The sequence below is a fragment of the Microchirus variegatus genome, assembly GCF_963457635.1.
Source record: "Microchirus variegatus genome assembly, chromosome: 12".
Classification (NCBI taxonomy): Eukaryota; Metazoa; Chordata; class Actinopteri; order Pleuronectiformes; family Soleidae; genus Microchirus; species Microchirus variegatus.
The window spans coordinates 5,461,531-5,489,488 of record NC_139813.1 but is presented as its reverse complement, the minus strand read 5'-3'; the positions used below and the strand labels follow the sequence as shown (position 1 = coordinate 5,489,488).

The following is a 27,958-nucleotide window of genomic DNA, read 5'->3' as shown; positions in this document are numbered from 1 at the left end:
CGCATCTCACCTGTTTTGACAGATACTGGCTGAACTTGTTGTGACTTTTGTCAATATGTCTGGATATGGTGCCCAGCGATGACAGGCTCAGCTCGAGATTTTCCATGCTATCATTTGTAACGCGTGGAGGAGCGTCCTACAGCGGAAACACGCGCGCGCCGCCAACAAGCAGGTGTCCCGTTTTACTGTAAGTTAAATTAAATGTTGGGGTTCATAACGCGCTTTGCCCAGGTCGTATCACAACACACACACACACACACGCACAAGCACGTTCCCGTTACTGCTGTTAAATCCTGTCCACATGTGAGTGGTGCACGAATGCTTCCGGGTCGGCTTGGATAACCCCCTCCTCCTCCTCCTCTCACCCCTCCCCTCCCTGTCTTCCCCGGACGTCGCGCAGTGATGACGCAGGCGGTTAGCGACGCCGGCACGGCTGTGCAACTCTCTCCGCCAGAGAGTCAACTTTCCCCCGGACTAACTGCCACATTTTGCCGCATTTATTGCCCTCTTTTTGTGTCAGATCGACGTGGGGAAGTTTGAGCAGATATAATAGCGATACAATACACCTTCTTTGGGGTATTTATTGTCTGATTCTAAGATTTTTTTGGGCAACCGAAGAGCTGCAAGAATACACCCAAACCAGTGACAGACCGCGGGAAAATGTCGTTACTTCCTGTGCAGTGGAGTCTTGGCGCGACATTACGGTTGTAAACAACAAGGGGCTCACAGCAGCACGCTTCAACAAGTAAGACTGAAGAATTCAAAGTAAGAAGCTAATCGTTCAGTCGCCCTTTAATGTAAATGTTTACACTTTTCTCCTTCACAAGCTAGCCCTCAGTCACAGATTCAGTAAACTAGTGGCAGGTCAATTGTTGTTCAGTAACACTGAAATACAAGCCAAACCCGAAATGTTCATTTCGTTTTGATAATGACTGTGTAAAAATAGTCTTGAGTGTTTCAATATGAAAGCTTATATAAAATTCGCTAAAGGCATTGTTAAAGTTTAATGACGGGTGAGTTATTCAAGTTAAAACGTCCTTCAGCATTATATGATAATTGTTACACAGAGGTTCCATTTCCTTTGTCAATGTTAACACCTGATTCATGTGCAAATGTCAGGAGATTTTACATTCTTTAAGGTTGAAGTGTGTTTAAATGGGAGCATGGCTGAAGCAGCCTCAGTGATGTTAATGTTAGCCCGAGCTAAGGGTGTGAATCATCAGGTTAATGCTAAACTCACTCCAGAATGAAGCGGTTAATCAGGATAAAACCAAAGCTGACATTAAGGTAAAAGGCAAAAGGACGCTCTCTATGTGTGAGCTTCTGTCTGACGACAACTGCTCCTATAAACGTTGTTCTTTGCTCTCGCCTTTGTTTGGACAGTAATGAACAAAGAGAGTCAAGCTAACCACAGTTAGCCTTTACAATGATAACCGCACACTACCAATGCAAATGCCAATAGTAAATACAAGTAAAGTAAAGTAAATACACCTCTACTGTGTACGTTATTCCTTTATTGTGACCATAGCTGTTTGTATTCATAGCTGATTAATCTGTCAGTTATGTTCTTGATCACCAAATGAGTTGTTTGGTTCATAAAATGTATGAAAATGTTGATCAGTGCTTCCCCAAACCTTGAAATAGTGATGTTCACAAATGTATATTTAAAAAAACAAAACAAAAAAAAACACTCACCATTTATTGGTGGTTAAAGTAGTTACTTTAGTTATCAATTATTAATTGTTTAATCATTTCAGCTCTACTTTTTTCAGGTCATATTTGTAGATTGTGAACAAATATTGATTTTTGTTTCCCGTTTCTATTGTCATCAGGTATTTCTTAATAAGCTGAGCCAGAGATATTTGGAATAATGGAAAACCCTGAGAACAGAGAAGCTTCTGGTCGTGAGTATACATCTATTATTCGTTTAGATTTAGGTTTCATTAAGGATTATTACATTATAATATTTGCATATAATGAGGATTGCTGACATGTATCCAGGCTAATATACCATAGTATATTGTATGCTTTTAAAATTTGTGATTGCTAATTTTAACTGGAACACATCTCGGAAAGACATTCAGATTCTGAAACATATGAAAATAGCACCTATAGGTTTGATTATGTCTTTACATGATAACTGATGATATGCATTTCTTCTGTAAAACATTTCTAATGCCCACAGTCTTGATACCTCTTGTCAACGAAGATTCCGTGGATATCTATGATGACCTAGATGTTGGTTTTCACAAAAGTGCAGGTAAATTACAATTATTTTTATTATTAAATACTCTAGTTTTGTGACTTTTATTCAATGATACTTATTTCTTGTCTTGTTTTGGTTTATTTCAGAAGATTCACCTCCAGATTCATCTCAGGTGAAAGAGTCCATGGATCTGTATGAAGAACTTGTTACAGAGGAACAGCAGAGCAAAGATGCATCATACACTGAGGTTAGCTGATAGATAGATGAGGGCCTTTAACAGTGGTGTGCAACATGTGTAAGCCTTCATGAGAAAGTGTGGTTCTAATAATGTAGAGGCTGTCATCAACTGACCACACACCTCACAAAGTCTTCATTGTATGTGTTTACAGCTGAAATCCAGATTGCAGGCAGCTCAAAACCAAATCAAAGAGCTGCACAAGAGACTGGAGCAGGTGGAGCTGCAGGTTTGTTTTATGTTCCCTGGTCAAAACATGAATTTATTAATAGCATGAAGCCTCATTCCTGAAAATGGAAAAATAATCAGAATCTTCCTTTAAAAATGTACTAGCACTGACCCACACTCTTGAACTCTCTCCCTTCAAACAGAACACAGGATTAAACACAGAGAACTACCGTCTGAAAAAGAACATCTCTGCGCTTTTAAAAACAGCGAGACAGGAAGTGATACGCAAAGATGCAGAGATTCAGAGGTTGAATCAAAGGTAAGTTTAAAATTTAAGTATACATTATGTTTATGAGTTAGTCACTCATTATAAATATATTGTATTTTTAAAAGTTAATATAATTATGAGTTTGTATGATGCCCCCAAAGAATATAATTTTTACGATTTTGTAACCACTGTGGGCGAATCAGATTTGATGTTCAAACATTATTCATTTGTTTAAACTTTGTTTTCCTCAGGTCAGAGAAGGTTCCCCATTACCATCAGTCTTACAGTAATCATCAGCGAGACCAGTCTTCCTCCAACTGGTCCTTCAAGGGAAGCTCCAGCAATCGGCCTCCTCCTCTACCACCACCACCACCACCACCACCCTCCTGTCCTCCGCCTCCTCCAACTCCTCCACCTCCTCCACCTCCTCCACCCTCCAGTCTTCCACCACCGCCCCCGCGTGTACTGACGTCACCTCCAAAGGAGAATCCCCGTCACTCTTCAAGGACAGAAAGTTCTAGCTCAGCCACTCAGCCCACTGGCTATTGCACTGAGACACAAGCTTCTAAAGAATTATCTCACGGTCATTCAAGAACTTCTTCAAGAGGAGGTTGGGAAATAACTGAAAAACAGACTGGGCAGGCGGTCAGCAAGTCCAGCAGCAGTTCATCAAATCAACACAATGATTCAGACAAACAAAAGTCCAAGCATAAGGAGGATAAGTATCCATGTCATAAATTATCTGAATCCACAGATAAGCGACCTAGAACTGACTCACATCTCAACAAGGACTGTCATGCCCCCGAGACTCGTAGGTCTCATAAAACGGAAAAAGACACAGGACGAAAACACGACTCCAGGTCATGTAAAAGCAGGAGCTACTCTAATGTAGAGGGGCATCACAGATCAGAAAGGTCTAAAAGCCCCCCTCCAGAAAGTTTGCACACTTCATCTCTTTCTGATGATTCCAAACGTAGAACTCAAGAAAAGAAAAAAGACAAAACTAAATTGGCCCAATCAGACTCCGATCAAAGCTCAGCCTGTACTTTTGACAGCTACAGCCGAGATCATAGAAGAGTCAAGAGTAGCGATGGACGTAATAGAAGTGCAGACTCCAAGGAAAGGAAAACCGTTTCCTCAAATCAACGCGCTCAGCGACACAGTGATTCCTCAAAGGAGAGAGAAGGAGAGCGACAAAGGAAGGAAGAAAAGCATCGTGAGGATACAATCAGAAGAAAGCACAATAAGAGCACTCCAACAAAAAAGAGCAGAGAGAAATGGAGATCAAAAGAATCAGACAAAGAGAAAGTGGAAGTCCACAGTAAAGAACGACAGGAAAAGAAACACACTGCCTTAAATAGATCACCTAAAAAACAACATGACACAGAGAAAAGCCCCAACAAGGAAAACAGTCCAAACAGGAAACTCTGTTTCATGGAAACTTTGAATCTAACAATATCACCAATTAAGAAGCCAGCGTTGCCCATCGACACCAGCCAGGACATTTCCGCACCAGAAGAAGTCTTGGCTGAAAACGGAACAGATGATGAGAATTCACAGTTATTTGGGGAGGACATGTGCGTCATTGATGAAGTGGACAGCAGTGAACTAAAAGCAGAGTGTGAAGATATTGTGGGAACATCTGCAGACAAAGAGCTGAGTGCTGAAAAGACAGAAGGGAGGTGTGCTAAAGATGAACTTGTCCAGGAAAAGGACAAAACGGTGTCTGGCCAAGTATTTGAAGACAACACAGTGCAAACTACCTCAGTACAGAGCCAAATCCTAGATGCTGCAAAGAGTCAGAGTACTGAGTATGTCACACCAAAACCAACACTGAGTGATTCTCAAAAACAACCAGAGAGGAGTTCACAAAAACCCTCAGAATGGAGCGCTGGAAAACCACCAGGAAGTAGCTCTGGAAAACCTTCACAGAGTAGTTGTCTAAAACAACCAGAGAGTATTTCACAAAAACCATCAGAAAGTATTTCTGTAAAACTGCCAGAGAGTAGCCCTGTAAAACTGCCAGAGAATAGCCCTCTAAAATCACCAGATAGTACCTTTCTAAAATCGCCAGAATCTAGTAGTTGTGAAAAAACTCCAGAGAAAGATTCCCAAAAACCACCAGAGAAAAGTTCTCGACATTCTCGAAAACCACCAGAGAAAAATTCCCAAAAACCGCCAGATAAAAATTCTCGAAAACCACTACAGAAAAGTTATCGAAAATCCCCAGAGTGTAGTTCTCTAGAAACAAGAGAGGAGGATGTCTACAACAGCCAGAGTGATACATCTAAAGCAGTGGAGGAGATGGACTCTGTCAGTGAAACACATGGAAGCAGCAGTGGTTTACAAAAGGTAAACCCTGAAAAGGCTACTTCACAATCTGCTGCATCTGTCCTCCATTTGCTTGAGCCAAAATCAGTACATAAACATCCCTCCATGGATTCATTTAAAAAAGGTGCAACTGCTTCAGTTTCAAAGGAACATCCTGTTGAAGAAGATGTCCCCAGAAGTCAGCAGAGTGTTGCTACCGTTTTACCACAAGATTGTCAGCAAGGTGTGAATCCTTGTCCTTCAATTACTCCCATTCCCAATAAGGGTGCCTGTCACATGGACGTCCCTCCTAAAGACACTGATGCTGTGTCCAGCACAATAAGTTTGGAATCAGTTCCTCAAGAAGGCCTGAGTTTACCTGAGGCCATTGACATTTTAACGCAGACAACTGAAGAGACTGGAGAAGACACAAAGGACAGCAGCAGCATCACAGCGGAACCAAGCTCCTCCACCGGCTGCATTGCTGTGTCCAAAGTCAGCAGCACGACAGAGGAGGCAGTACTGCCAGAAAAGTCCAGCAGCTTTATGTTCACACCAAAAAAGAACTTCAGTCCTGGAAAGAATTGTGAGAGCATCGCCGAGCCTTCCAGTTCGATGCCCCCGCTTCATGATGAGGACTCTATGATGCGCACTCTGAGCAATCTTAAGAGAATCCCTGACGCCATTAGCCCTCTGAGGAGCCCTATACGACTAATTAAGAGAAGTCATAGCCATATTCACGGCAAGCCTGGTCATGTCAAGAGCCTTCAAAAAGGTAAGGTTCTAACGTTCGATCCCAACTTTGCATATTTTGGGAGACAAATCGTGTGTATTACTGTTGGTGCTCATTTATTTAATCACATGGTAATTTGATTCACAGTACATGGCTCAATTGATAAGTTGCTACAAACCGATGTTTCTTTTCACCACCGTCTGCCACTATGATGATTTCAACAATGTTTTGGGCCAGTTGACTTCCGCCCGTGTTGCATTATGAGTTGAGACTAACTTAGGTGGATAGAATTGTTTCCCAATGCTTTAAACCAAGGAGTTAAAAAAAAAAAAAAGCAAATGTTTAATTTTTTTTTATATTTATGGATCCCATAAACACAAGATAGACATTATAAATACATTATAAAATGAGTGATTTGTAATATTTATGAGCTATTCCTTATTCCCAGATATATTTGCTAAAACTTTCTTTGCTTTCTCTTTTTCCTGTGCAGATTTTTTCAGCCCACCTGCTGATGTCAACTCAAAGAAGTTGGATGTAAACAAAGAGAACAAATATCCAGGTTCTCCTGCAAACCAAGACACTCACAGTACTGTGGACAAGGGATCAGACCCACTTTCAAGTCTGTCTGACACTGACCTGGAGGAAGGGGAAATTTTAAGCGAAAGTGATGAGACTGCTGCTGCTTCTCCTGCTGTTGCAAACAAAAGAGCAAAGTTGGTCCGACCAGTCAGAATTAAACCATCTCCTAAGTTTGCTCTAAAGAGGAAATCGGAAGAAAGATGCGTTGGCTCAAAGGAAACTAGTGAAGCGGGTGGTTCAACTCGAAGTCCAAAGAGTCGTTTTAAAACAGTTTGTCCTGCAGCAACCAAGGCTTCTTTTTCTACCATAGAGGAAATAATGGAGACATTCAAGTTGGTTCGTAGTGAGATCCGAAAAAAGTACATGAAGCTTCATAAAACCTTCCCCAGGAAGAGCTTCTATGGCATGATGGATAATTTCCAGGAATCGTATATTGAGTTTGTGGAAGGTGCCCATTTGGGTCAAATGTGCACTCAGGCAGGGGAGCTGAAGTCCAATATGAAGAAAGTGATCACGTCTGTGTTTAGCAAAGTGTCAAATAACGGTATTGTGAAACGGATCTTTGAGCAGCAAGCAGTTGACCTGAAGCAGAAGTTATGGGACTTTGTTGATGTCCAAGTTGACTGCATGATCAAAGAAATCCATGTAACACTGAAGAGCTTTTGTAAACCAGCAAGAACTCAGCCAGAGGAGAAGAGGCCCAGTGGGAATGAGAAAGAAGTAAAACAGCCTTCATTAAACAAGCCCGAAGTTCAAAAGAAGGAAGTAAAATGTTCTCCAAGCAGCATGAATCCAACCAAGCAGTCTGCTGTGGTTCCGTACAGAACGGGGCTCGGAAGCAGAGGCAAAGATATCCGAATAATGCATGTGGAAAATGACTGCCACACTGACCCACATTCAGCAGACTTCCTTCACAAACAAACTGTCAACATTCTCCCTCCACCTAAAATCATCCCTTCCATTACAGAGAAAAATAGCACAACCTCTTTTGTCATCTCACAAAATGGCTCTTTGCTCGACAAAACTGACTTTGAGCTCCTCACGGAACAACAAGCCTCCAGTTTAACGTTTAACCTGGTGAGAGACTCTCAAATGGGGGAAATCTTCAAATGTCTACTGCAGGGATCCGACTTGTTGGAAAACAACAGCATCGCAGGAGATGGCACATCCTGGTCCATCGGTACTCCGAGGAAGGATGGAGAGAGGCTCATCAGCATCACTACACCATCTAAATTTGATTCTCCATCTAAGCTGCTGAGCCCAAGCAAATTTGCCACCCCCTCCAAGTTAATCGCAACATGGTCTAGCATTTCACCACGCAAGATGTCGTCTCCTCAGTCGAAAGGTCAGGTCTTGCTGAATCCGGCTTTGTTTGACGAGAACTGCTTGTTAGAATTACCGTCTGAGAACAAAGCCGTTCTACAGTCTAGCTTGGCTTCACAAAGGTCTTATTCCATACTAGCTGAAGACCTGGCCGTGTCCCTCACTATACCATCCCCGCTTAAGTCCGACAGCCACCTCAGCTTCCTCCAGCCGACAAGCATGCGCATCATGTCCACCCCAGACAGTGTCATCAGCGCACACATAAGCGAGGACGCCCTGCTGGACGGGGAAGACGCCACAGAGCAAGACATCCATCTCGCCCTCGACACAGACAACTCCAGCTGTGGCTCCAGCAGCGGTGCAGCCTCAGCGGGACATGTCACACCTTTCCTGTTCAAGCCAGACATGCCCATGCAGGCGCTAGTAATGGAAAAGTCCAATGATCATTTCATCCTGAAGATCCGCCAGACGGCAACGCCCGCAGACGTCACGCTCACCGCAGACGAAAGTTTGAGCCGAACGCTGACGGAAGATGATCAGCAGCACGGAGGAGACTCTGGGACTGAAGAAAGTCAAGCAAAAGCTGATTTGTGTGACAAGCCAGAAAACGGAAGCACGTCTTCATGTGCTGCGCCATCTGAGAACAGTCTGTGTAACTCAGCTGAAGGTTCTGAGTTGTGTCAGGCGGCCACAGGCCCAGAGAGCTCTATCGCTCAAGATGAAACCTCAAAAACATCTAAAGATCCAGCCCACATAAAAGAAGATACCTCAACATTTAGTGTTTCTGAAGAGTCACAGAAATCCTCAGAGCCCTCGTCTAAGAAAGGTTTTCACAGTGGTGCGAAAAGCTCTGATCGCATCTCTGTGCAGATCAGCCAGACAACCCTCAGAGAAGGTGTTGCCTCTGATGAGAACACAAGTCGGACACGCCAAGGAAAACAAAAATCAATGAGGAGACGAAATCAAAAAAGTATCACAAATGCTTCATGCACAGACTCACAGGATATGATCACTCCCTCTAAAAGTGCAGTGTCAGATAACAGTCCTCTTCACACTGCTGCTGACAGCTATGATACTAATCAAATAAGCCAAGTGTCACCGCCACATGTGTCAGACTTGGAGAGAGATGGAAAGGAGACGTCAGAGTCCAACATAAGTCCCAGCAGTAGGGAGGACGTGGGCAGCTCGTCAGAGAAAGACCAGAGCGAGTGCGACAGAGGTAGAAAACGTAAGAGACACAGAGATGAATCAAAACCAAAGCGTCGCAGAAGGACAGAGCCAGACAGCACAGAGGAGACTATGTCTAACCCTAAAAGAGAAGACCGTGAGTCCATGTCCTCCCCAGCGTCTCTGTCCCCCAACAGTCTCTCGGCCAAGAATGTCGTCAGGAAGAAGGGCGAGGTGGTGATAGCATGGACAAGGTCAGTCTCGAGTTCTGTCAAACATCTCATGCTTTATATACATTATATGCAGTTATATAACAGTAACGGCTCACATTAAAATAACTGGCATTGTTGTAAAGAACATTTCTGATATCCTGCATATCTTAATTTTACTGTACACCTAAAACATTTCAAGAGGAAATGAAAACATTGCAATCATTTGCTTTTTGTTGAAGACTAAGCAAAAAAATGACTGCAGTTCTTGGCATTGTATAATAATTGTTTTAGAGGTATTGTAGTGCAGTATGTGGTTACATGTAAAGATGTGGATTATCATTCATTGCCTTCCCTTCTCTTGCAGAGATGAAGATCGAATGATCCTGGTCGAGCTCAAGACAAAAGGCGCCTCACGTGAGACATTCTCTGCTTTGTCAGAGAAACTCCATAAGCCATCATCACAGGTAAGTTATATGAATACATTTATTCTGCAGTCAAAGCTGCGGTCAGTGAAATATTAATCATCTATATAATCTAGAGCAGGATTCTAGCACAGTTTATGCTATATTTTGCGCGTGCAATTTTATACATCAGTGTCAATACTGTCTTTCAGACAATGACCAATGCTGTTTAAGGGACAATTCGGGGGCAAAAGAGGCAAAAATGTGTTCAATGGAATTTGGTCTTTATTATATTAACATATTATCTTTAACTCTGCGCCCGTATACTTGTAATGAGGTCATGGCACGGAAAACATCCAATCTCAAACAAGAGTCACCAGTGCGTCACACGTTTGTGACGTCACCTACTCGGTAACGTAATTCTTAAACTGTTGAATAACTGCCAGAAATCGAAAGTGAAAATTATCTTGGAAAAAAGGGGCAGAAGCAATCACTCGCATTTTTAGACAGTTCTACAGCCATATAATCAAAATACATCCAGACGGCCTGAATATCTTGATGTCTTAAGAGGGTTAATCATAAAGAGGGTTAAAGTACTATGTTTATGACTGATTTACTGTGGAACAAATGGGACAGAAGTGCTATTAATGGTAAAAAATAGTAGTATTTGTATGGTGGCAGCCATATTAGAATCACGTCTGGGTTGGTGAGGTTGCTTCAAGTTTCTCCTGACATCAAAATCAGTTACGGCTCCTAATGGAACACACTGTAGGCTGATCGTCTGTAACAATCGGCAAACACGTTGATGAGGTCATGAAGGGAGGAGGGAACAGACAGGAAGTTAGCCAGAAGACAACTTTGCTGACAGCAGCTTTCATGTGATATGCATTCATCTTAAAAATTAAGAAGCATCCATTGACTGTGAAGTGTTTTCCTTTTTTCTCAGATTGCTCACAGGTTTCACCAGCTCATGAAGCTTTTTAAGAAGCAGGAGAAGATGGACACCTGAATCCTACTACTGCTCTGCTTTGTTTGAGTTTAGTCCTTGTTTTCATTCACGTTCTGTAGCAGCAGCAGCAGCAGCAGAGGTAAGTGAGCTACTGGTCAAGAGTGAGGAGAGAGACGAGCCACTGCATGTCCTCGTCGGGTTACATGGAACCCCCTCTCTGGCCATCAGCTCCTCAGAAGCATGAAGAGCAGATTCTTTGAATGACAGATCACATTTTCTGTGATTGATCAAGATATTGAAAAATATCTGAACAATACAATATACTGACCTCCTCAGCTGAAATTACATGATAGGTTGACGTGAAGGATGAAGCAGTCAACATCAGTGTTATTGTTTTTGATGCACTTTTGGTTTTATTTTTAACATTGTACTCAATCACTACATTAGTGTCAGTTCTGGATATTTGCAGATGTCTGGTCCTCATGGAAGCATACAACTCGGTCCTCATTATTCACTCGTACACATTATCCTACCTCTGCCTCTGCAGAAATTTGAGATATTTGCAGAAATGTTTGCCTCAGCAATACCAAGGTTTATTTTGCCTATGGTCCTAAACATGTCTTTTTCCTCAATAAAACAAACTTGGGTCTGTGACAAGTGTAGTAAATGTTATTCTTGATCAAGTAGTTTTCAGTTTTTGTGATTGATATAATTCTGACATTGTTGAAGTTGTTTTAATAGAAGTATTCAAAGATTGGGAGATGGCGGTGCTGCTTGATATGTTAAACGGTAGTTGTGGTGATTACATTTACGGTACATTTACAGTATCTGTAGAATACAAACTTTTATCCGTGGGCCTAAATGCCTTTTTGTTTGACTGATCCTAGAGCTTATGAAAAGCATATCGAATGCAAAACTGTGAATACTGTATATACTTTTTTCCTGAAAATAAAGTTTTATTTATTTATCCCAGTGTCTGATTTTTCATTACATTTTTACAAATGTTCATAAAGTGGGTCACAAAGTAGTAAATGAGGCCGGTGCCCAGGAGAACCATTTAGCAGACCAGGGAAGTTTTCGTTTTTAATTTTTTAAAAGGATATCTAATATTTCATGATCAAAATACACTGCTCAGTATTAGTCACTTACCATGGTGTGTCATTATTTATTACATATGAGGCTGTAAAATAAAAAATTGTTTGTTTCTAAAACTAATAGAAAGTTGGTACATGGTTACGGATCATTCTGCTTCAGAAAAGGTTCCAGTGCTCCATTACAAGCCTTCTCAAAAGTTGGACCTACATTGGCTCTTAAAAAATGCTCCTTTTTAGCCAATTGTCTGATCTGTTTTTAATTCTGGGAGCAAAAAAATAAAAATCTACAGATATTGAAATATTTCTTTTAAAATATTGTGTTATTTAATATTTAAGCACAAAAAAATTAATAATGGTCAATCACAATTACTTAAATGAATTCAGAAAAGTATATTATGTGACTATAATTGCAGTATTATCTGTTTTTGTCAGTGTTGCGTTCCATGATCTTGAAAAGTTCTGCTAAATTGTATGTTGCCTCAAACCTCGGGAGTTTGTAAATTCTACATCTTATTCAAGGTTATTATAGTTTTTTATTTTTATTTAGTTTTTCAGTGTGCTTTTCTATTTCAGTTTATTTTTAGTTAATTCAACAAATTACTTTGTAGTTTTAGTTTAGAATCTTTGAATGGCAGATCAAATGTAATGTAATAGAATTTTTTATTGACTAGTTTCAGTTTAGTTTTAATCTTAGTCTTAGTTTTTCAGGTATTAAGAGAAAGCCTTTACTTGTAGTCTCTGAAAAGGATGAAAGAATGTGAGACACCAAATTATGGATTATCAAATCCTTTAATTTCAGGTAAATCAAAAGTAAAACTTCAAATGGTCGATAATCCAGAATTAACGAAGACGAAGCTGAATTTATCACAATTCAGTTTAGTTTTAGTTAGTTTTGCTTTGTTCATTGTAGTTTTTATTTTGTTTTTCATTATTTTTAAAACTAAACATTTTTTTCACTGCTAGTTTTAGTTTTAGACTTAGTTTTCGTTAACTATTATAAATCTGACAGATGTTTTAAATCATTCACAATACATTTTGCAGTCTCTAAAGTACAGGAGTCAAATTAACACTGACTGAGACCAAATACACTCTGGAACAGGTATTTTAATTTAACACACACAAAAATAGATTAACTGTGGGCCCACTGCAAAACACAAGTTAGAAAACTGATGAAATAGCTGTTAGCATTTTATTATGACCCTGCTGCTATACCAATTTACAACTCTGTCATAACAAATGTATACTGTCTCTTTTTTATCCTCCTCTGCAGTCACGTTTGTGTTTTATGACCTCCGTAAAACACACGTGTGCTTTGTGGTTTGTGCTCTGACACTTTGAAATCATGTACCATTTGGCAGAAAAATACCATAATTACGCTTTCAACTCACACAGTGGTTTGTGTTGATAATTAACCTGAAAGCCAGCTACAGCTTTCATTAATGATGGAGTGAAATCTACACTATAAAATTATAAGAAATTAAAATGCATTCTATAAAGACAAATAGGTAAAAGTTAAATAGCATTTTTAACATAAATTACAGACCCATAAAATAATTTTATAGATCTTTGTGATATTATTATAATTATTATTATTATTATAATGATAAGACTAATGATTTATGTCTTTTCATTTGTGTATGGATTTGTCCTGTATTCATTTCAATGTGCAGATATGTGGGGTCTGTATTATATACAGACCTTTGAATGTGCATTTATTCTTATGTTCTATAATACTGTATGGTTTGAATTTGTACTGATTTACTTGCTTTGATTTATCCTTATTCAATAAAGAAACATCATGTTAGTCTTTGATGTGTTGTTATTTTTCTATCGTGTGTATAAAATATTATAATTAATTAATCAATTATATTAATCACACATGTTTGACCGTGGGTATAGTTGAATGTGTAAACATTGTGTAGTGGGCAGTGGAATAACTATTAGTTTCCATTTGTGGTGACTGCTGGCTGAGATGAGGGATGAGATTTAATAAATCCTGGAACTTAGCCTGCTCCAGACCAGGCTAACGCCACAGGATAAATCTCCATGGTAACTTATGTCATAACATATCCTGCTTTCCCCTATCCTGCTTTTGAACAACCGGATCACAGATAAATTAAGCCAGGATAAGCAACATAGCCCGGCAGCCTTCTGAGCAATAATATAGAAAATGTATATGAATATGTTTTGTATAGAATATATAAGACTAGTCTACAATGGGGTCAAAATAAGAAGTCAATAGGCTCATTGATCAGACACCATTTGTCAATCAGATCAGGAAAAGCAGCAGTCTGGTGTCATATGTAATCAGGGAAACAGGACGAGTCAGTCATATGTAGGGCTGTAGGGCATCAAAATACCTCATATCCAAAAAAGTTATCCAACTGTGAGTTAACTACTTCATACCTCGTCAAAGGCAAAGGGGCCAACAATCTGGGCCGATTAGGACACGACCACAACTGCAACTACAACAGAATCTATGTTTTCAATAAAACAACACAATCAAATTGTCCAAATTGTCAATTTCCCAAAAGTGGAACATTTCCATCAAACTCTGAATCCTGGAGAGTTGTTTCAATCCAAGATACCAGCACTCATCCAGTCTTAGGCATTCATACCTGCATTGTAGTGATGCAGTGGAAAACATATTAAATGTTAAACTGTAATGCAATGTGCCTGGTTTAACCTCAATGGGATGTCACAATGGCCACGGAAATAAGAAAGGAATAATTCAGGGTTTTGGAAGTGCAGCTCTATGAAGTACTGATAAATACATATAATATATAATTATAATAATAATTAATAATTTGCCTGTATAATAATAAGCCCAGATGCTCTGTTGTCCCTCTGAGCTAAAATCTCTGACTTTCTAAATACACTTTGGTGCAGGAGAGTGAGCGTTTTACAAACTTTAGTTTTAAATGTGAAAATGCCGTCAAAATCTGTTTTTGTGTCCCTGCTGTTAGCCAGGTTGGGTCTGATTATTCGTCAGCTACATTTAAAAAACCTATAAACATGTAACCCTATAAAAACCATCTATACATTATAAAAAAAACTTTAGCATGGTAAATGCTCTGATAACATCCTCCTACCTCGAGGTTTATCCCAGAGGTCTTGGGTGGTGTTTAGTACAGGACTCTGTGTCAACAAGTTAAGTTGTTGAAAACCAAACTGGGAAAATCATTCAGGTGTGAATTAACAATTAATAAAGACAGCACTGTTAGGAATATCATCATACGTTGCAGCATCAATATTCCCCTTCATTGAAATGAAACGACAAATGCTTGTGGACAGCGGTGTCCACATACATTTCGCATCATAGTGTACATTATAAGTGATAAAGTCGAGAACATACACCATGGCTTTGTATTGACATTTCAGTTTGTGCTATTTGTGTTCTGTCCTGTTAAAAGTTGCAGGGGTGAATCTAACCTCGGGGCATTATGGGGTCATGTGGTGGATCAATCACAAACCGGAGTCCTAGTTTGCATTGAAATAGTGTCAGCGACTCAGCACAGAGGGGGCTTGTCTGTTTTCAAGCGATAACAGTTGAGCCCCAGTGTCCCACCGACTGAGTCTGCTGGTCGTGATGATAGGATGATAGAATTCATGTAAGTGACACACTGTTTTTGCATTCCGACATTCTTTTTGATGAAATACTAACTCAAATACCTGTGGTTTTCTTTGTTTTTTTTTGACAGCTAACAATAATATGACAGAAGATGGGGGACTGGAACCTATTGGGCAGCATTTTAGAAGAGGTCCACATTCATTCCACCATCGTGGGGAAGATCTGGCTTACCATCCTGTTCATTTTCCGCATGCTAGTGCTTGGTGTTGCAGCTGAGAGTGTCTGGGATGATGAGCAGACTGAGTTTGTTTGCAACACGGAGCAACCAGGCTGCAAGAATGTCTGCTACGACCAGGCTTTCCCCATCTCCCTCATTCGCTACTGGGTCCTTCAGATCATCTTCGTGTCCTCGCCGTCTCTGGTCTACATGGGCCATGCCTTATACCATTTGAGGACCCTTGAGAAACAGCGGCACAGGAAGAGAGCCTGTCTGAGAGCCGAGCTGGACGGGACAGACCCCATCGAGGAGGATCATAAAAGAATCGAGCGAGAGCTCAGGAAACTAGATGAACAGAAGAAAGTAAGGAAAGTTCCCCTCAGAGGCTCCTTGCTGTGCACATATATTTTCCATATCTTGACTCGATCTGTGGTGGAGGTAGGTTTTATGATAGGTCAGTGTGCTCTCTATGGCATCGGACTCTCTCCTCTGTACAAATGTGAGCGGTTGCCATGTCCCAACAGTGTTGATTGCTTTGTGTCGCGACCAACAGAGAAGAACATTTTCTTGGTCTTCATGCTGGTTATTGCTGGAGTTTCTTTGTTCCTTAACCTGCTGGAGATTTTCCATCTAGGAGTGAAGGAGATCAAACAAAGCTTGTATGGATATGGAGATGATGAGAGTGTATGCAGGTCAAAGAAAAACTCCATGGTGCAGCAGGTTTGCGTGCTTAGTGACTCCTCACAACATGGGTTAATGCATCTCACACAGACGACCTGCTCTGGTGGCCCTGGTAATCTTGGAGAAGCGGCGCCTTACATTTTGGCCTCTCAGATTCAGCAGCAAAACAGTATTTCGCAGCGGCCTGCGCAGATGCCGAGCCAAGCTGACATCCAGGGTCTGCAGCAGCTGGGAGCTTTGGAGCGCCGCTACACCCTTGAGAGCAGCAAACCCTCATGTAGCAGTGAAGAGTCCAACGGACGCCGTGGCTCATGCCAGCCTCAGTACGCAGGCCCTCGACCCTCCCTGATGGCCAGCCACATGGAAATCCCAGCAGCGCTCAAGAACATGCAGAGAAAGCAGAGCAGAGTGAGTGCTTGTAAGGAGCTCAGTGACATGAGTGATTCCCCAGAGAGTGATCACTACCCCACAGCCAGAAAGTGCAGTTTTATGTCCAGAGGACTGTCAGAAGGGAGGCTGGCTACTCCATTTGGCAGTAGTGACTGTCACAGTTGCTCAGACCTCGAGGCACAGCACCTCAACCAGGGAGAGAGTCCAGTAATGACCCCACCACCTCCAGCCAGCGGAAGGAGGATGTCAATGGTGAGAGCAAATTATTTTTCATCATGTTTTATCAGAAACATAAGACATGAATATAAGGGCCACGCATGAAGAAAATTGTGTTTTTTTTGCCATGATGACATTAATCTCAATTAAATGAATTTCATGTTGCGATTAAAGTCAACATGCGGTCTTTATTCTGGACATTTCGTCTCGACATGTCTGTCAGAGAGAGCGACCGCTATACAGAAACTGCCACTGACTGCCATCAGTCTCAGGTGTGGTTGGCATGTGAACGTGAGTTTTTCACCTGCTGAAACTTTTTTCTTGCCTGGAATTGGTAAAATATAAAGTCTCTCTCTTTATAGACTCATAGAACTCAAGTCACAAGCATGGACACCCAGAATTTGATTCTCTGAATTTTGAGCTTAATCTCAACATGAAGTCTTGTCAACATGATATTCCAACTTAATTATCAAAATTAAATTTGCATGAAGAAAACAACAATTTATTCTTCATACGTGGCCCTAATGCTCTGTCGTAGGAACACCTACAGCAACAAGTGTAGCTACCTGTCTGTCTCAAGACTTTGGCTGTTTGGAGCAGTTTGGGATGCTTTAAGTTCCCTTTAAAACCAATACATTTCTCAAATTAGCCATTTTGTAGAAGACTGGATAGTTGATGAAAATATGATGTGTTTTCATGGAAAATTAATGTTGTTTGCAGACTCATGAGCTAAGGTTTAAATGATCTATCCAACCATCCATCTTCTACCGATTCAAAATACACATTGCTTATGTCATGTGGTACACTGCTTCAGCAACTCTTTACTGTCTGAAACACTATTTTAGCCCACTCTTGTGTGTCACTCAAGATGTCACAGCTCTCTCTCAGAGCCTTTACCAATGACAAACCCGCTGCTAGACAAAATGACAGCCTGATGTAAAATCATGTGACCTCTATGACCGAGACCAAGTCAAGACTAAACGTGTCTGATACAGAAATGAGACCAACAACTTTACAAAGTGATTCTCAAGAACACTTATAGACACTTGAAGAAAAAAGATGATAAAAATTAGGGCTGGGGGATATGGGAAAAATCTTATTATGATATCGTTTTCTTTTAATATATAATTAGATATTGATATACTATATATCACAATATGAATCAAATACATTTTTTGTAAGGCTTGACAATATGGCTTATAAATAATATCTAGATATTTTTAGGCTATATCCCTATATATGCGATATATGGCGATATAAACATGCACACACGTTCTTTCTCTGGACTCTGTCTGTGTGGTTCTCAAAGTGACATTACACTGTAAATAATCTTAAAATACGCTTATTACCTTTCATTTCAGATGATACTCGTTTTCTTTTTGTCTTTTTAATGTTAAATGAAGGATATTTTCAAGTACTTGGTAGCAAATAATCAGGCTTAGCATTAAAGTGTCTTTAAGTTACTTTTTATAACATAATTTTGTCGTTTCCATATACTTTTTAATCAATATATAGAAGAGTAAAAGAAGAACTGATGATGTGGCAGATAGGAAGCTTCATCACTAATTAGTACATTTAATTTATAGTATTTAGAATATTTCACAAATGTATTCAATATAATCAAGAAGATGGTTATCAATGCAACTCAATATGCATGCAAAAAGTCCCCACAGATACATGAGCATGATACAATGATATCCAAAATCTAAGACCATATCTTGTGTCATGTCACGACACAGATGTACAGCAGCCATGAACAGACAAACTTGGCTCTGCTGAGGATATTTTCCTCATTTTTACATGACCTACAAGGCCTAAGGAGAGAATTGGTTTAAATATGCAACTTCATAGCGAGATTGGCACAACACAGTGGTCCTTTGATCCAGCTGAAATGCTACATTTCATTGTGACAGATTTCAATGACCATAGCAATTACACAGTGACCGTATACATGGTGACAAAAAGCCTCAGGCCGACTGCACATTCGATTGTTTTCCATATGGACAGCACATCTCCATCTCTAAAAAAAGGAATCAGCTCCTGATGAAAATGAAACACTAAGTATGGAACATTTGTGTTGCCTTGATGTTGCTAAATGACACAAACATACAGTAAAATCAACCTTTACTTCATATTCTGTGTTGTGATTCGAATTTAATAAAGTGTTGAAAATTATAAGCCAAATCGTTCAGTTATTAAAGACAAAAAAACCCTGTATAATGTAATGTAATGTAATCCAAATACAACAATGTGTATTGATTTCTTCTTATTTGTTTCACAGTAAAGTAGTTGCACACATATTACTGTTTCATTTTTAACCATAGACATGTTGCTACGCTGCTCATGTGTGCAAAACACCACATAGAGCGCCGTTATTGACTGGTATTGCTAACAAGAGCTAACGATGTGTAGCCGGAGATGGGAACATTTGGGGGTGATGTCACTCCCATTCCTGAGTTTTGATTTAAATGGAACACAGCATTATTCAGAGCATGGTTGTGCAACATTATCTCCCAGAGGGCCACACTGACATAAATGAAGTAAGCAAAGCGCCACAAATATACTTTTTTAAATGCTTAAAAAAAAAAAAAAAAAAAAATAGATGTGATGTGTTACTTTCCCCTTGACTCTTTCAAAATAAAAGTAAAAAATGCCGGTAATGTGAGATAAATGTGAGAAACTGAGACGTTTGGTCTGTTTTTGCAGTCTCTTTAAACGTCTCATCAAATCAGTCTTTGAACAGACTCTTCACTGATCCAACTTTTCTGTTTCTGAGGTTCTCATCTTAGCTCTGATTCTGTCATGACACCTGCTAATATCAAAACATTGATCTGTCATTGAGCTGAGCGAGAGACAATTTCAGGTAACCTGTGAGGACGTCAGCGGCCAAGTAAACTGGTTTGCGGGCTGAATCCGGCTCCAGGGCCTTATGTTGTCCATGTGTGACCTAGAGCAGTGGTTCTCAAACGTTTTATACCAAGTACCACCTGAGAAAATATTGAGCTCTGGATGTTACACCGTAATCTCCAATGCTCAGCTCCATTCCGATCACATACCCTGGTAAATACAGTAGAACAGAGGAAGCTCCCATAGCAGTGGTGGTACTTGTACCACAATTTGAGAATCACGGATCCAGAATGTTTCGTCTTGTTCTCAGATGTTATCTACACATCTGACTTATCTAGAATTTTAACATTTGGGGTGCTGGTATTTCATCCATCCATTATCTACCACTTTATCCTCCACCAGAGGGTCGCGGGGGGTGCTGTGCCTATCTCAGCTGACATTGGGCGATAGGCGAGGTACACCCTGGACAGTTCGCCAGTCCATCGCAGGACCACATAGAGACAAACAGCATTCACTCACACTCTCACACCTACAGTCAATTCAGCATGTCCAATTTACCTAATTCCCATATTGCATATTTTTGAACTGCTGGAGGAAGCCGGAGAAAACCCACGCACACACAGGGAGAACATGCAAACGCCTTGCAGAAAGGCCCTTGTTACAACCAGGGCTCGAACCCAGGAACTTGGGTCTTCTTTGCTGCAGAATACCAGTCTGTTAAATGTTAAATAAAAATCTGTTCACACATCTTTCTTTCTTTCTTTCTTTAGAGCATGATTCTGGAACTGTCTTCAATCATGAAAAAGTAAACTGAAAAGGATTATTCTGGGAACGAGTATGTCAGTGGATGAATGAAAAATGGAAAGATGCTGATCAAAAGAAAAAAATATCCTGTCTCTCAGCTGCAACTCAGTGTTTTCACAGTATCTTTATAAACTCTGTTTTTTTGTGCATGAACAAAAGCTTCACTTTCACTAATCCACCATCCCACAGACAAAGGATGCTTCATAATTTTCTTCAGGTTCCAATGATATCTCCACTCTCCCTCATGTTGACAGTTTGCTATGGTTACCGCTAGTTTTTGAAGACTATAAATCAAATGTGAATCAAAATTATATTTGGCTCAAAGCACGTGTGACTGCCCATAAAATGAGGCCAAAAGCGTTGACGGAAGATTGTAATTAAGGATGTGGAATTGGTAACCACAGGAAGAAGAGGGAGTTCTCTCACTCACTGAATGAGCTGCAGAAAAGAAATGTATTTACTGAATACTGTTTATTATTATAAATTATATGTTTTTTTCTATTAAACGTTTCCATTTGAGCAGGACTGAACTATTTCGTCTGTTTGTTTGTCTGTTTATTTGTTGTGGAGTGAATTAAATGCAGCATCTCTGATCACATTATTATGATTATTATTATAATAATAAAATTCTGATTTAGACAGGTTTATATGCGGATATATGACGTGTATATTTAAAATGATGCGCCATGTGTGACAATAATTTTGTCTTTTTTTTTTAAAGTCAGCTTTGTCAGTGTAGCACACTTCAAAAAAGAAAACACGCTTTCATTTTAATGCTGCACTAATCTTCATGTTTTTATGTCAGTAGTATGCCAAATTAATGTGTAGCAGCACACCCACAGAGACCCGTCATAAGTGGGTTGATCCGCTCCAATTGACAACTCAAGAATTACCTTCTCACGTTAAGTTTTCAGACGGTAAATGTCACATACGCCACTGAAACGAGAGTAACTGTTGACTTACATTCACCAGCTGTGGTCGTGAGCCTGCAGGTCCACAGGTTTGCAGGGAGTGAGAGGTGATGGGATGATTCTGAACAGGTGTGTCAGGTGGTGTCAGAGGCCCCTTCACCCTGAACCCTCACAAACTTGATGATGTCACTTGCTAAGTGCTTGAGAACACCCTTAAAGTGGGCTTTAAATACCACTTAGAGACCACCCTTCACGCGTCATTAATCTAAAAATAACACATTTACCTTTTTGGAATGGAAATTTGCAACATTGATCCTTATTGCAGTATTTAAAATAAATAAATAAAAAAGAGAAAAATATTTTTTACTTAAAGGTGCATTATGTAATAAATCTAAAGCAACTGGCCATAAAATCCTCCTAATATGTCACAGAGACTCAGGAATAATGTTCATATAACAAACTGAACTCATCAACAACAACAGTACAGACAAAATATTTGCATTAAAAAATATATATTTTGCAGACTGCAAATCATATTTATGTTTTGAAATCATGTTTTGGCATGTGGCGCCACCTACCGCCGTCTACCAATCATTGCAGTCAGTAGAGTCTCAGCTGCCGAGCAACAACAGGTTGCCAGTTACGTCAGGAAACCAAACCTAAAAGACCTCGGTATTTTGAATCTGAATGTAGTAACGGTTTTTGGCCACATTCTTACATATGGCACCTTTAAATATTAACAATAAATATTAAAGGGGTTCTTAGAGAATTGTCACAGACTAACTGGGTCATTATCTAAGGGCCCCTCTCGGCATGGGGGTCAAAACAATTGCCTGTCTTTTCTCTTTTTACCTTGTTGCACCACTCCTGAAGGCTTTGAGTACACACCTTTAAGCATAGTCCAGTGTTCTGTCTGACAATTAGATAATCTGACAATCTGATAATTAAATAATCTGACTTCATATTCAGCAAATATAAGCACATTTTGAAGCAACAGTAGCCAACTGATTGAATTGTTTTCTTTGATTGAGTCCAGGCCTGAATACATGATGTCATTAATTAAAATTCAATCCAAATATCACAAAACACAACATGTGATATGCATGTTTCTTTATTTCATAAAGAGAAATGGTGTCTAGACAAAAAAAAAAAGTTGTTTAGATAACACTAGCAATTGAAATTAATGAAAATCGGGTTTGCACAATACCGTATTTACAATGGTTAAGTAATTTCAATTCATTAGGGTCATGTAGCATTTCAAAAATTATAAAGGTAAGAACTCTTAGTAGAGAATAATAAGCAAATAACAGCTATTTTTTTGAATCGACAATATTAACACAAAACAGTCATCTAGAAAAAAAATGAGAGAGAGAAAAAACAACAACTTGAACTACGAGCTTAAGAGCTATTACATTAAAAATGATGCACCAAAATTGACTAATACAATAATCCATATAATCTGTGTAAAAAGCATGTAGAAAAAACACCTGATGCACTTTTGCTGATACAGTCATTGACCAGTTATGAGAGGTATGAAGGATTTCACAGGTAGATAAGTGTGAGAAAGTCCGCACTGGTGACTCAGGGATGGGGCCCCCGGGGCCCCTGCATACACTCACTTCACTTGAATGTGAACTATGGCCTCTGCACGTACTAAGGCAAATATCGGAGGTGCACTTGAATTCATGTAATGCGAACCCATCCCAGAAGTTGAATTAAAGACAAGGTGAGGGGAAAAAAAACCCATTCTTTGTCTCGTTATTTTACGCCAACACCAAGAGCCAGTCAAATTGAACCGAGTGATTTCTTTTCTTCTTATTTTTTTAACATGGCAAGAATCGATCATACATGACATGACACCTATTTGTAAACATATTTCTTTCTTTCTTTTTTTTTATATATCTTCAATGAGCTCAGCCTGCATGCGCGCATTCCACCAGGTACCAGATTTAGTTTTTCTTTCATATCTCAGTAAAGGTTGAGAGCAGTTTTGTGAGAAAGGCATGTTATTTTTTGTTCATATTCTTCTATAGAACAACCTTTGGAGTTGAAAAGCCAGTGTTTGTTTCAGAGAAGCAGCAACAAATAAAAGATTAAATAAAAGAAACAGACAAATACATGGCAAAAAAAAAAAAAAAAAGGGACAAGAGCATCTGTTGTAATGGATACCAATATGTAAAAAAAGAGTCTGGTCGGCACCAAATTCCTTTAGGTATTCACTATATCCAAGTATTTGATTCATTATTTGGTGTTTTTTTAAAAGCTGGTATTATTACTTTAACGTAATTTTAAAGTTGCACTCGTCCACAGTTGTGATTTGGACAGTGACACTGCATGGAGGAAGATAGCTGGTGAACATAGCAGCATATAAAGAGCCATATGCTTTTTCTCAGGAGGTGGTGGAGACTTAAACTGAGCTACAAAAAGAGAGAGGAGTGAATATAAGACTTACATTCATCACTGATGTGACTAACTCTAAAGGATGTGTAAATAAGGAAGTCTTTGCTAAACATTTTAACCATATAAGGTGAGAATATGCTGCCCCCATGTGGCGAAAAAGTAAATTATGTAGCCTTAAAATAATTGAGCAAAAGCGAATCGTTGAGTGCTTTGTGCCCTGAGAAACTAAAGGGTCAGTTCACCCAAATTACATTTTTTTTCCTTCTCGCAATATTCACTTTTTGTCGCCATTTGTCAAAAGCTCTGAGATAATTTGAGATTTCTGCTGACGCCACAACTGGATGGGGGAAAGAAATCTCAAGAGACAGATATGTCTCTTGAGATGTAAACCAGAATATTCACATGCAGACATTGCTGACATGGACCTAATCCCACAACTGAAGCTGGAGATAGACGGAGGATTATAGTTTCAGCATAAATTCTGTGTTGGAGCATGCAGCAAGACTCAAAGGGCCAAAGAGGTCAGAATTTACAAAAACAAAAGAAGCTTTTCTGCCTGGAGAGTTGTGATTCAAAGACGTCTGGTCCTTCATCTTTCATTCTCTATGTGGTATTCTCAGAGGTCAGTTATGCTGGAAATGTGTAAACACAGATGTGATGATGTAGCACATCAGAGGAGATGCTCAAGATTCATTTGAGAGTTACAAACTTCATGAATTCATTTTCTCCAGGCAGAAAAAACAAAAACAAAAACAAAACATCAAGTCAAAGAGTCTGTGCTCGCCCCGCTGCAACAACCAGGGTTCCTCCATTTTAGATCAAACAAAGGTAAAAGCACACAAATAGACAGGGTTTAAAGAGAAGAAGCTTCTGCTCCATTTACATGTTCTGGCTTTCACCTGGTAGAAATCTCCTCGTGGATAAATACTGTTCTGATTCTGGTTACAAGAAAAAAAAAAAAAAAAACAACAAAAGAAAAAACAAAAGGCTGAACAAAGAGTTAAAACCACACCAGTCGACAAAGAATCACCACTGCTCTGCACCCAGGCTGTGCTACCACTGTGTGTGTGTGTGTGTGTTATATGAATATATCATATGTACTGTATGTGTGCATGTGTGTGTGTGGGTCTATGTACTATACAAATTAGAAACTATGTCTTTAAAGACAGGTTTAAATACAGTTACTCTGTTCGTCTCGCATGAGAACGACAGATCATATTCTAAACTACTGCTTTAAAGTCTAAAATTTACATCAATAAAAACACAGGGGGGTAAAACTTGGGAATAGTTGCGTTGGACCTTTAAAGCCCCATTTAAGAGAACTGCTTTCCATCTGAGACAAAGACGTATTTACTACAGTGCTTTTTTTTTATTTTAATGATTATTTTTGCAGTTTTTATCACACAGTTGTAAGTGTGGGCTGTGTCCCCCTGGTGGGCCTTCGAGGTATTACAGTTAGCTATAACATTTCTACCCTTTTAAAAAAAATGTTCAAAACATAATCTTCGTTTTCTATAATTCACATATTAATATCGAGAAATGTATCCCTAAACGCAACATATGGCTTCTCGATTATGATAAAACTGACTTTGATCAATATGACAGGATCAGGGTCAATCGTTTTTGTTGGGTAATAAAATGTCTGTTTACATTTATGTTGCATTAAAGTAATTAGATATTTAGATACGTCTAAGCTGGACATGGTATTGTGTATTTGTCGACATTTTGTCTGTTTTTAATATACTGTTTTGATTCATTTAGTCTTTTATTTTAATTTTGCTACCAGCCAGGTCTACCTCAAAAAAGAGATTATCATTTATTTCTAAAATAATTGGGCCTCAATTCCATTCATATAATATATATATATATATATATATATATATATATATATATATATATACAAATCTTTGATGCAGGTATTTTGTAACTGTCTAATAGTCTGTGTGCATGTTTAACATTGTTAAACCCTTAAAAGCACTGTAGTAGATACCCACAGATGTAGTAAACTGTGAGAACACAACTGTACATATTATTTCTGAGAGGAAATGCTCACAGAGAGATGACACTGAGTGACTGAGGCTCATAGAACAGTGGTAAATCTCTCTATGAAGCTAAAAACAGGAGTGCCATTCTGGATTTTTGGGGGCTTTAAAGAGCAACAAACAAAGCTTCACAGTTCAATTGAACTCCACCTATGCACCAGAGCGCGGCTCTGTTGGGACTTTAAAGCCAGCCTCCAGTGAGAGTTGAGGAAATTCATTTTTTTTTTATACATAAAATTTTATATTTTATTATATATATTTATATTGGAAAAATAAAATAAAAAGCAGACTGCTCCAGAGAGGGAACTTTGCGCGGCAAACGGAGGCTGGACGAACTAAATAAGCTGATAGCTAAAGGCAACATGCATGTACATCACCAAGCAGATGTTCAAACAAACGCACAATTACGTCTTATTTAAATGAACTGCAGGGCACGGACACCGCTTCAAATAAATCAATTCAGAATTAGCTTATTCAAGTCCTAAAGAAATACGAATAGAAGGTGTGTGAACACTCTTACACTAAGAAATTAGATTTCTCTTGCATTTAGGCTCCAGATACGTCTTTTTCTTGCTCCTGTATGTTCATATAATCATATCAAGTTGGTGTTTCCTCTTGAAGTGCCAATTTAAGTGCTCCCGTTTCTGATTTTCTGAAACAAAGGAAAAATGAAGTGCTGAAAGGCTCTGAGGCCGGAAACAAAGTGCCTGAATAAATTCTAATTTTTTCTCTTCTCTTTACTTTTTTAGAAACAACAGTTTGTCAAGAGGCGTTGTTAGACATTATGCAGGATCAATATGAAAAGTATCTGTCACAATGAACACTGAAGAAACCCGAAGCATGTCTGCGAGAGAGAGTGACCGAGAGTAGCATCTTTAAATACTGATAAGAAATAAGATTTACTCCAAAAAACACACTTTTCACATTTAAAGAGGGGTCAAAGGTGGAGGAGGAGGAGCTGGCTTGATACATGCATGGGGGCGGTCTATTTTACACGTGTGTCGAGGCATGTGTTTGTGTATGTGAGTGTCTTTGTGTGTGTGTGTGTGTGTCAAGCTGATTTCCTGAGTATAAGAACACCCACCATGATGGGGGGAAATATTCATTAGGCAGGACAGGAAACAGCAAAGAAAACAAATGTTTTTCCCTTAGCAAAAAGGTGCTTGATATAACCCCGGTGGAAAAAAAAAGAAATATCTAAGCCTCTACCTGTACATTAAAAAAAAAAAAAATCACTGTTACAGTCATCATGCTCCAGACTATATACATTTTCTGCCAAACAAGCACTTGAAAGTCAGACACTGTTACAACACCCAAATACAATGGTATTGCTGATGAGTGGGAAATAAAAATAGTCATTTAACCACCTGCAAAAACCTTTTTCTTTTCTTTTTTCTCTCCTTTCAATTCAGTGCTGAGGAAGGCAAAGAAGGAATGTTTTCAGTTGCAGCCTGTACACAGTTCTCCTGTACAGAAATACAAATGTGAGACGTTTGACGACATTGTTGTTTTTGTTGTTGTGTGTTTTTTTTTTTTTTTTTTTTTTTTCTCTTTTGCATATGAACATTTTACAGTCTAAAACTGCATCATAACTTCCTCACGTACAGAAACTGTATTTCCATGAATTAGGATGAACATTCAGAGGATTTTTTAATTTTTCCTTTCTTATTCCTGAGTTTGAGTTGCTGTGACGAGAGGGGCCACTAAGATAGAGTGAGAGAGAGAAAGACAGAGAGAGGTAGAGAGGATTGATAAAAAGACAGAGTGGGATAAAAAAAGAAAGAGATGTGAGAGAGGAAGGCAGAAGTAAAGATGCTGTTGGTAAACACACACACAGAGAGAAAGAGAGAGTGGCTGTTTAGGTCCGATGAGGTTTAACTGTATGAGCTGTGTTGATAAACGGAGTTTCCACTGCAGAGGCGGCTGCTGCTGCTGCTGCTGCTGGGCCGAATGTAGCACCATTGTAAAAGGTTTGGTGAGAATTTCCCACTCTGTCATGATACGAGGAAAATACCTGGAGAACAGTATTGCTGCTGTTAAGACAACTTTAGTGTCAACCGTTCAAAACTAACAAAAAAACCAGACATAAATACATACAAAGCTTGTTTTTCAGTGAACACTGGGAGAGGCTGACATCTCAACAACCCCGACAGAGGGTTTGTCAGGAGAATAAATTTAAATAATAATAATAATAAAAAAAAAAACAACGACAACAACACAGAGAACCACCA

The 27,958-nt window shown here is 39.3% G+C and overlaps 3 protein-coding genes across 3 annotated transcripts in view; 2 read left to right on the top strand and 1 right to left on the bottom strand.

The window, feature by feature from the left end:
• Window positions 1-112, bottom strand: part of mdn1 (midasin AAA ATPase 1) — a gene marked incomplete at its 3' end in the record, with an annotated part of 64,937 nt that extends 64,825 nt beyond the window's left edge. The window contains exon 1 of the mRNA XM_083898966.1: window positions 11-112. Coding sequence (XP_083755092.1) covers window positions 11-106 — 96 coding nt within the window. The 5' untranslated portion in view covers window positions 107-112. The remainder of the gene's footprint in view (window positions 1-10) is intronic.
• A 2,063-nt stretch (window positions 113-2,175) lies between these two features.
• Window positions 2,176-10,954, top strand: casp8ap2 (caspase 8 associated protein 2; the record flags this gene model as incomplete). Its single annotated transcript, XM_083898465.1, has 11 exons — window positions 2,176-2,260; window positions 2,353-2,453; window positions 2,596-2,670; window positions 2,813-2,928; window positions 3,129-4,611; window positions 5,086-5,229; window positions 5,333-5,431; window positions 5,473-5,962; window positions 6,414-9,246; window positions 9,569-9,668; window positions 10,552-10,954. The coding sequence occupies 11 exons, from the start codon at window positions 2,176-2,178 to the stop codon at window positions 10,612-10,614; spliced, it is 5,589 nt and encodes a 1,862-aa protein (XP_083754591.1). The 3' UTR covers window positions 10,615-10,954.
• A 4,416-nt stretch (window positions 10,955-15,370) lies between these two features.
• On the top strand, window positions 15,371-20,379 carry gja10b (gap junction protein alpha 10 b; the record flags this gene model as incomplete). The annotated part of the gene is made up of 2 exons (XM_083898987.1): window positions 15,371-16,759; window positions 20,341-20,379. 2 exons carry the CDS (start codon window positions 15,371-15,373, stop codon window positions 20,377-20,379), a joined length of 1,428 nt encoding a protein of 475 aa, XP_083755113.1.
• Window positions 20,380-27,958: the final 7,579 nt, after the last annotated feature.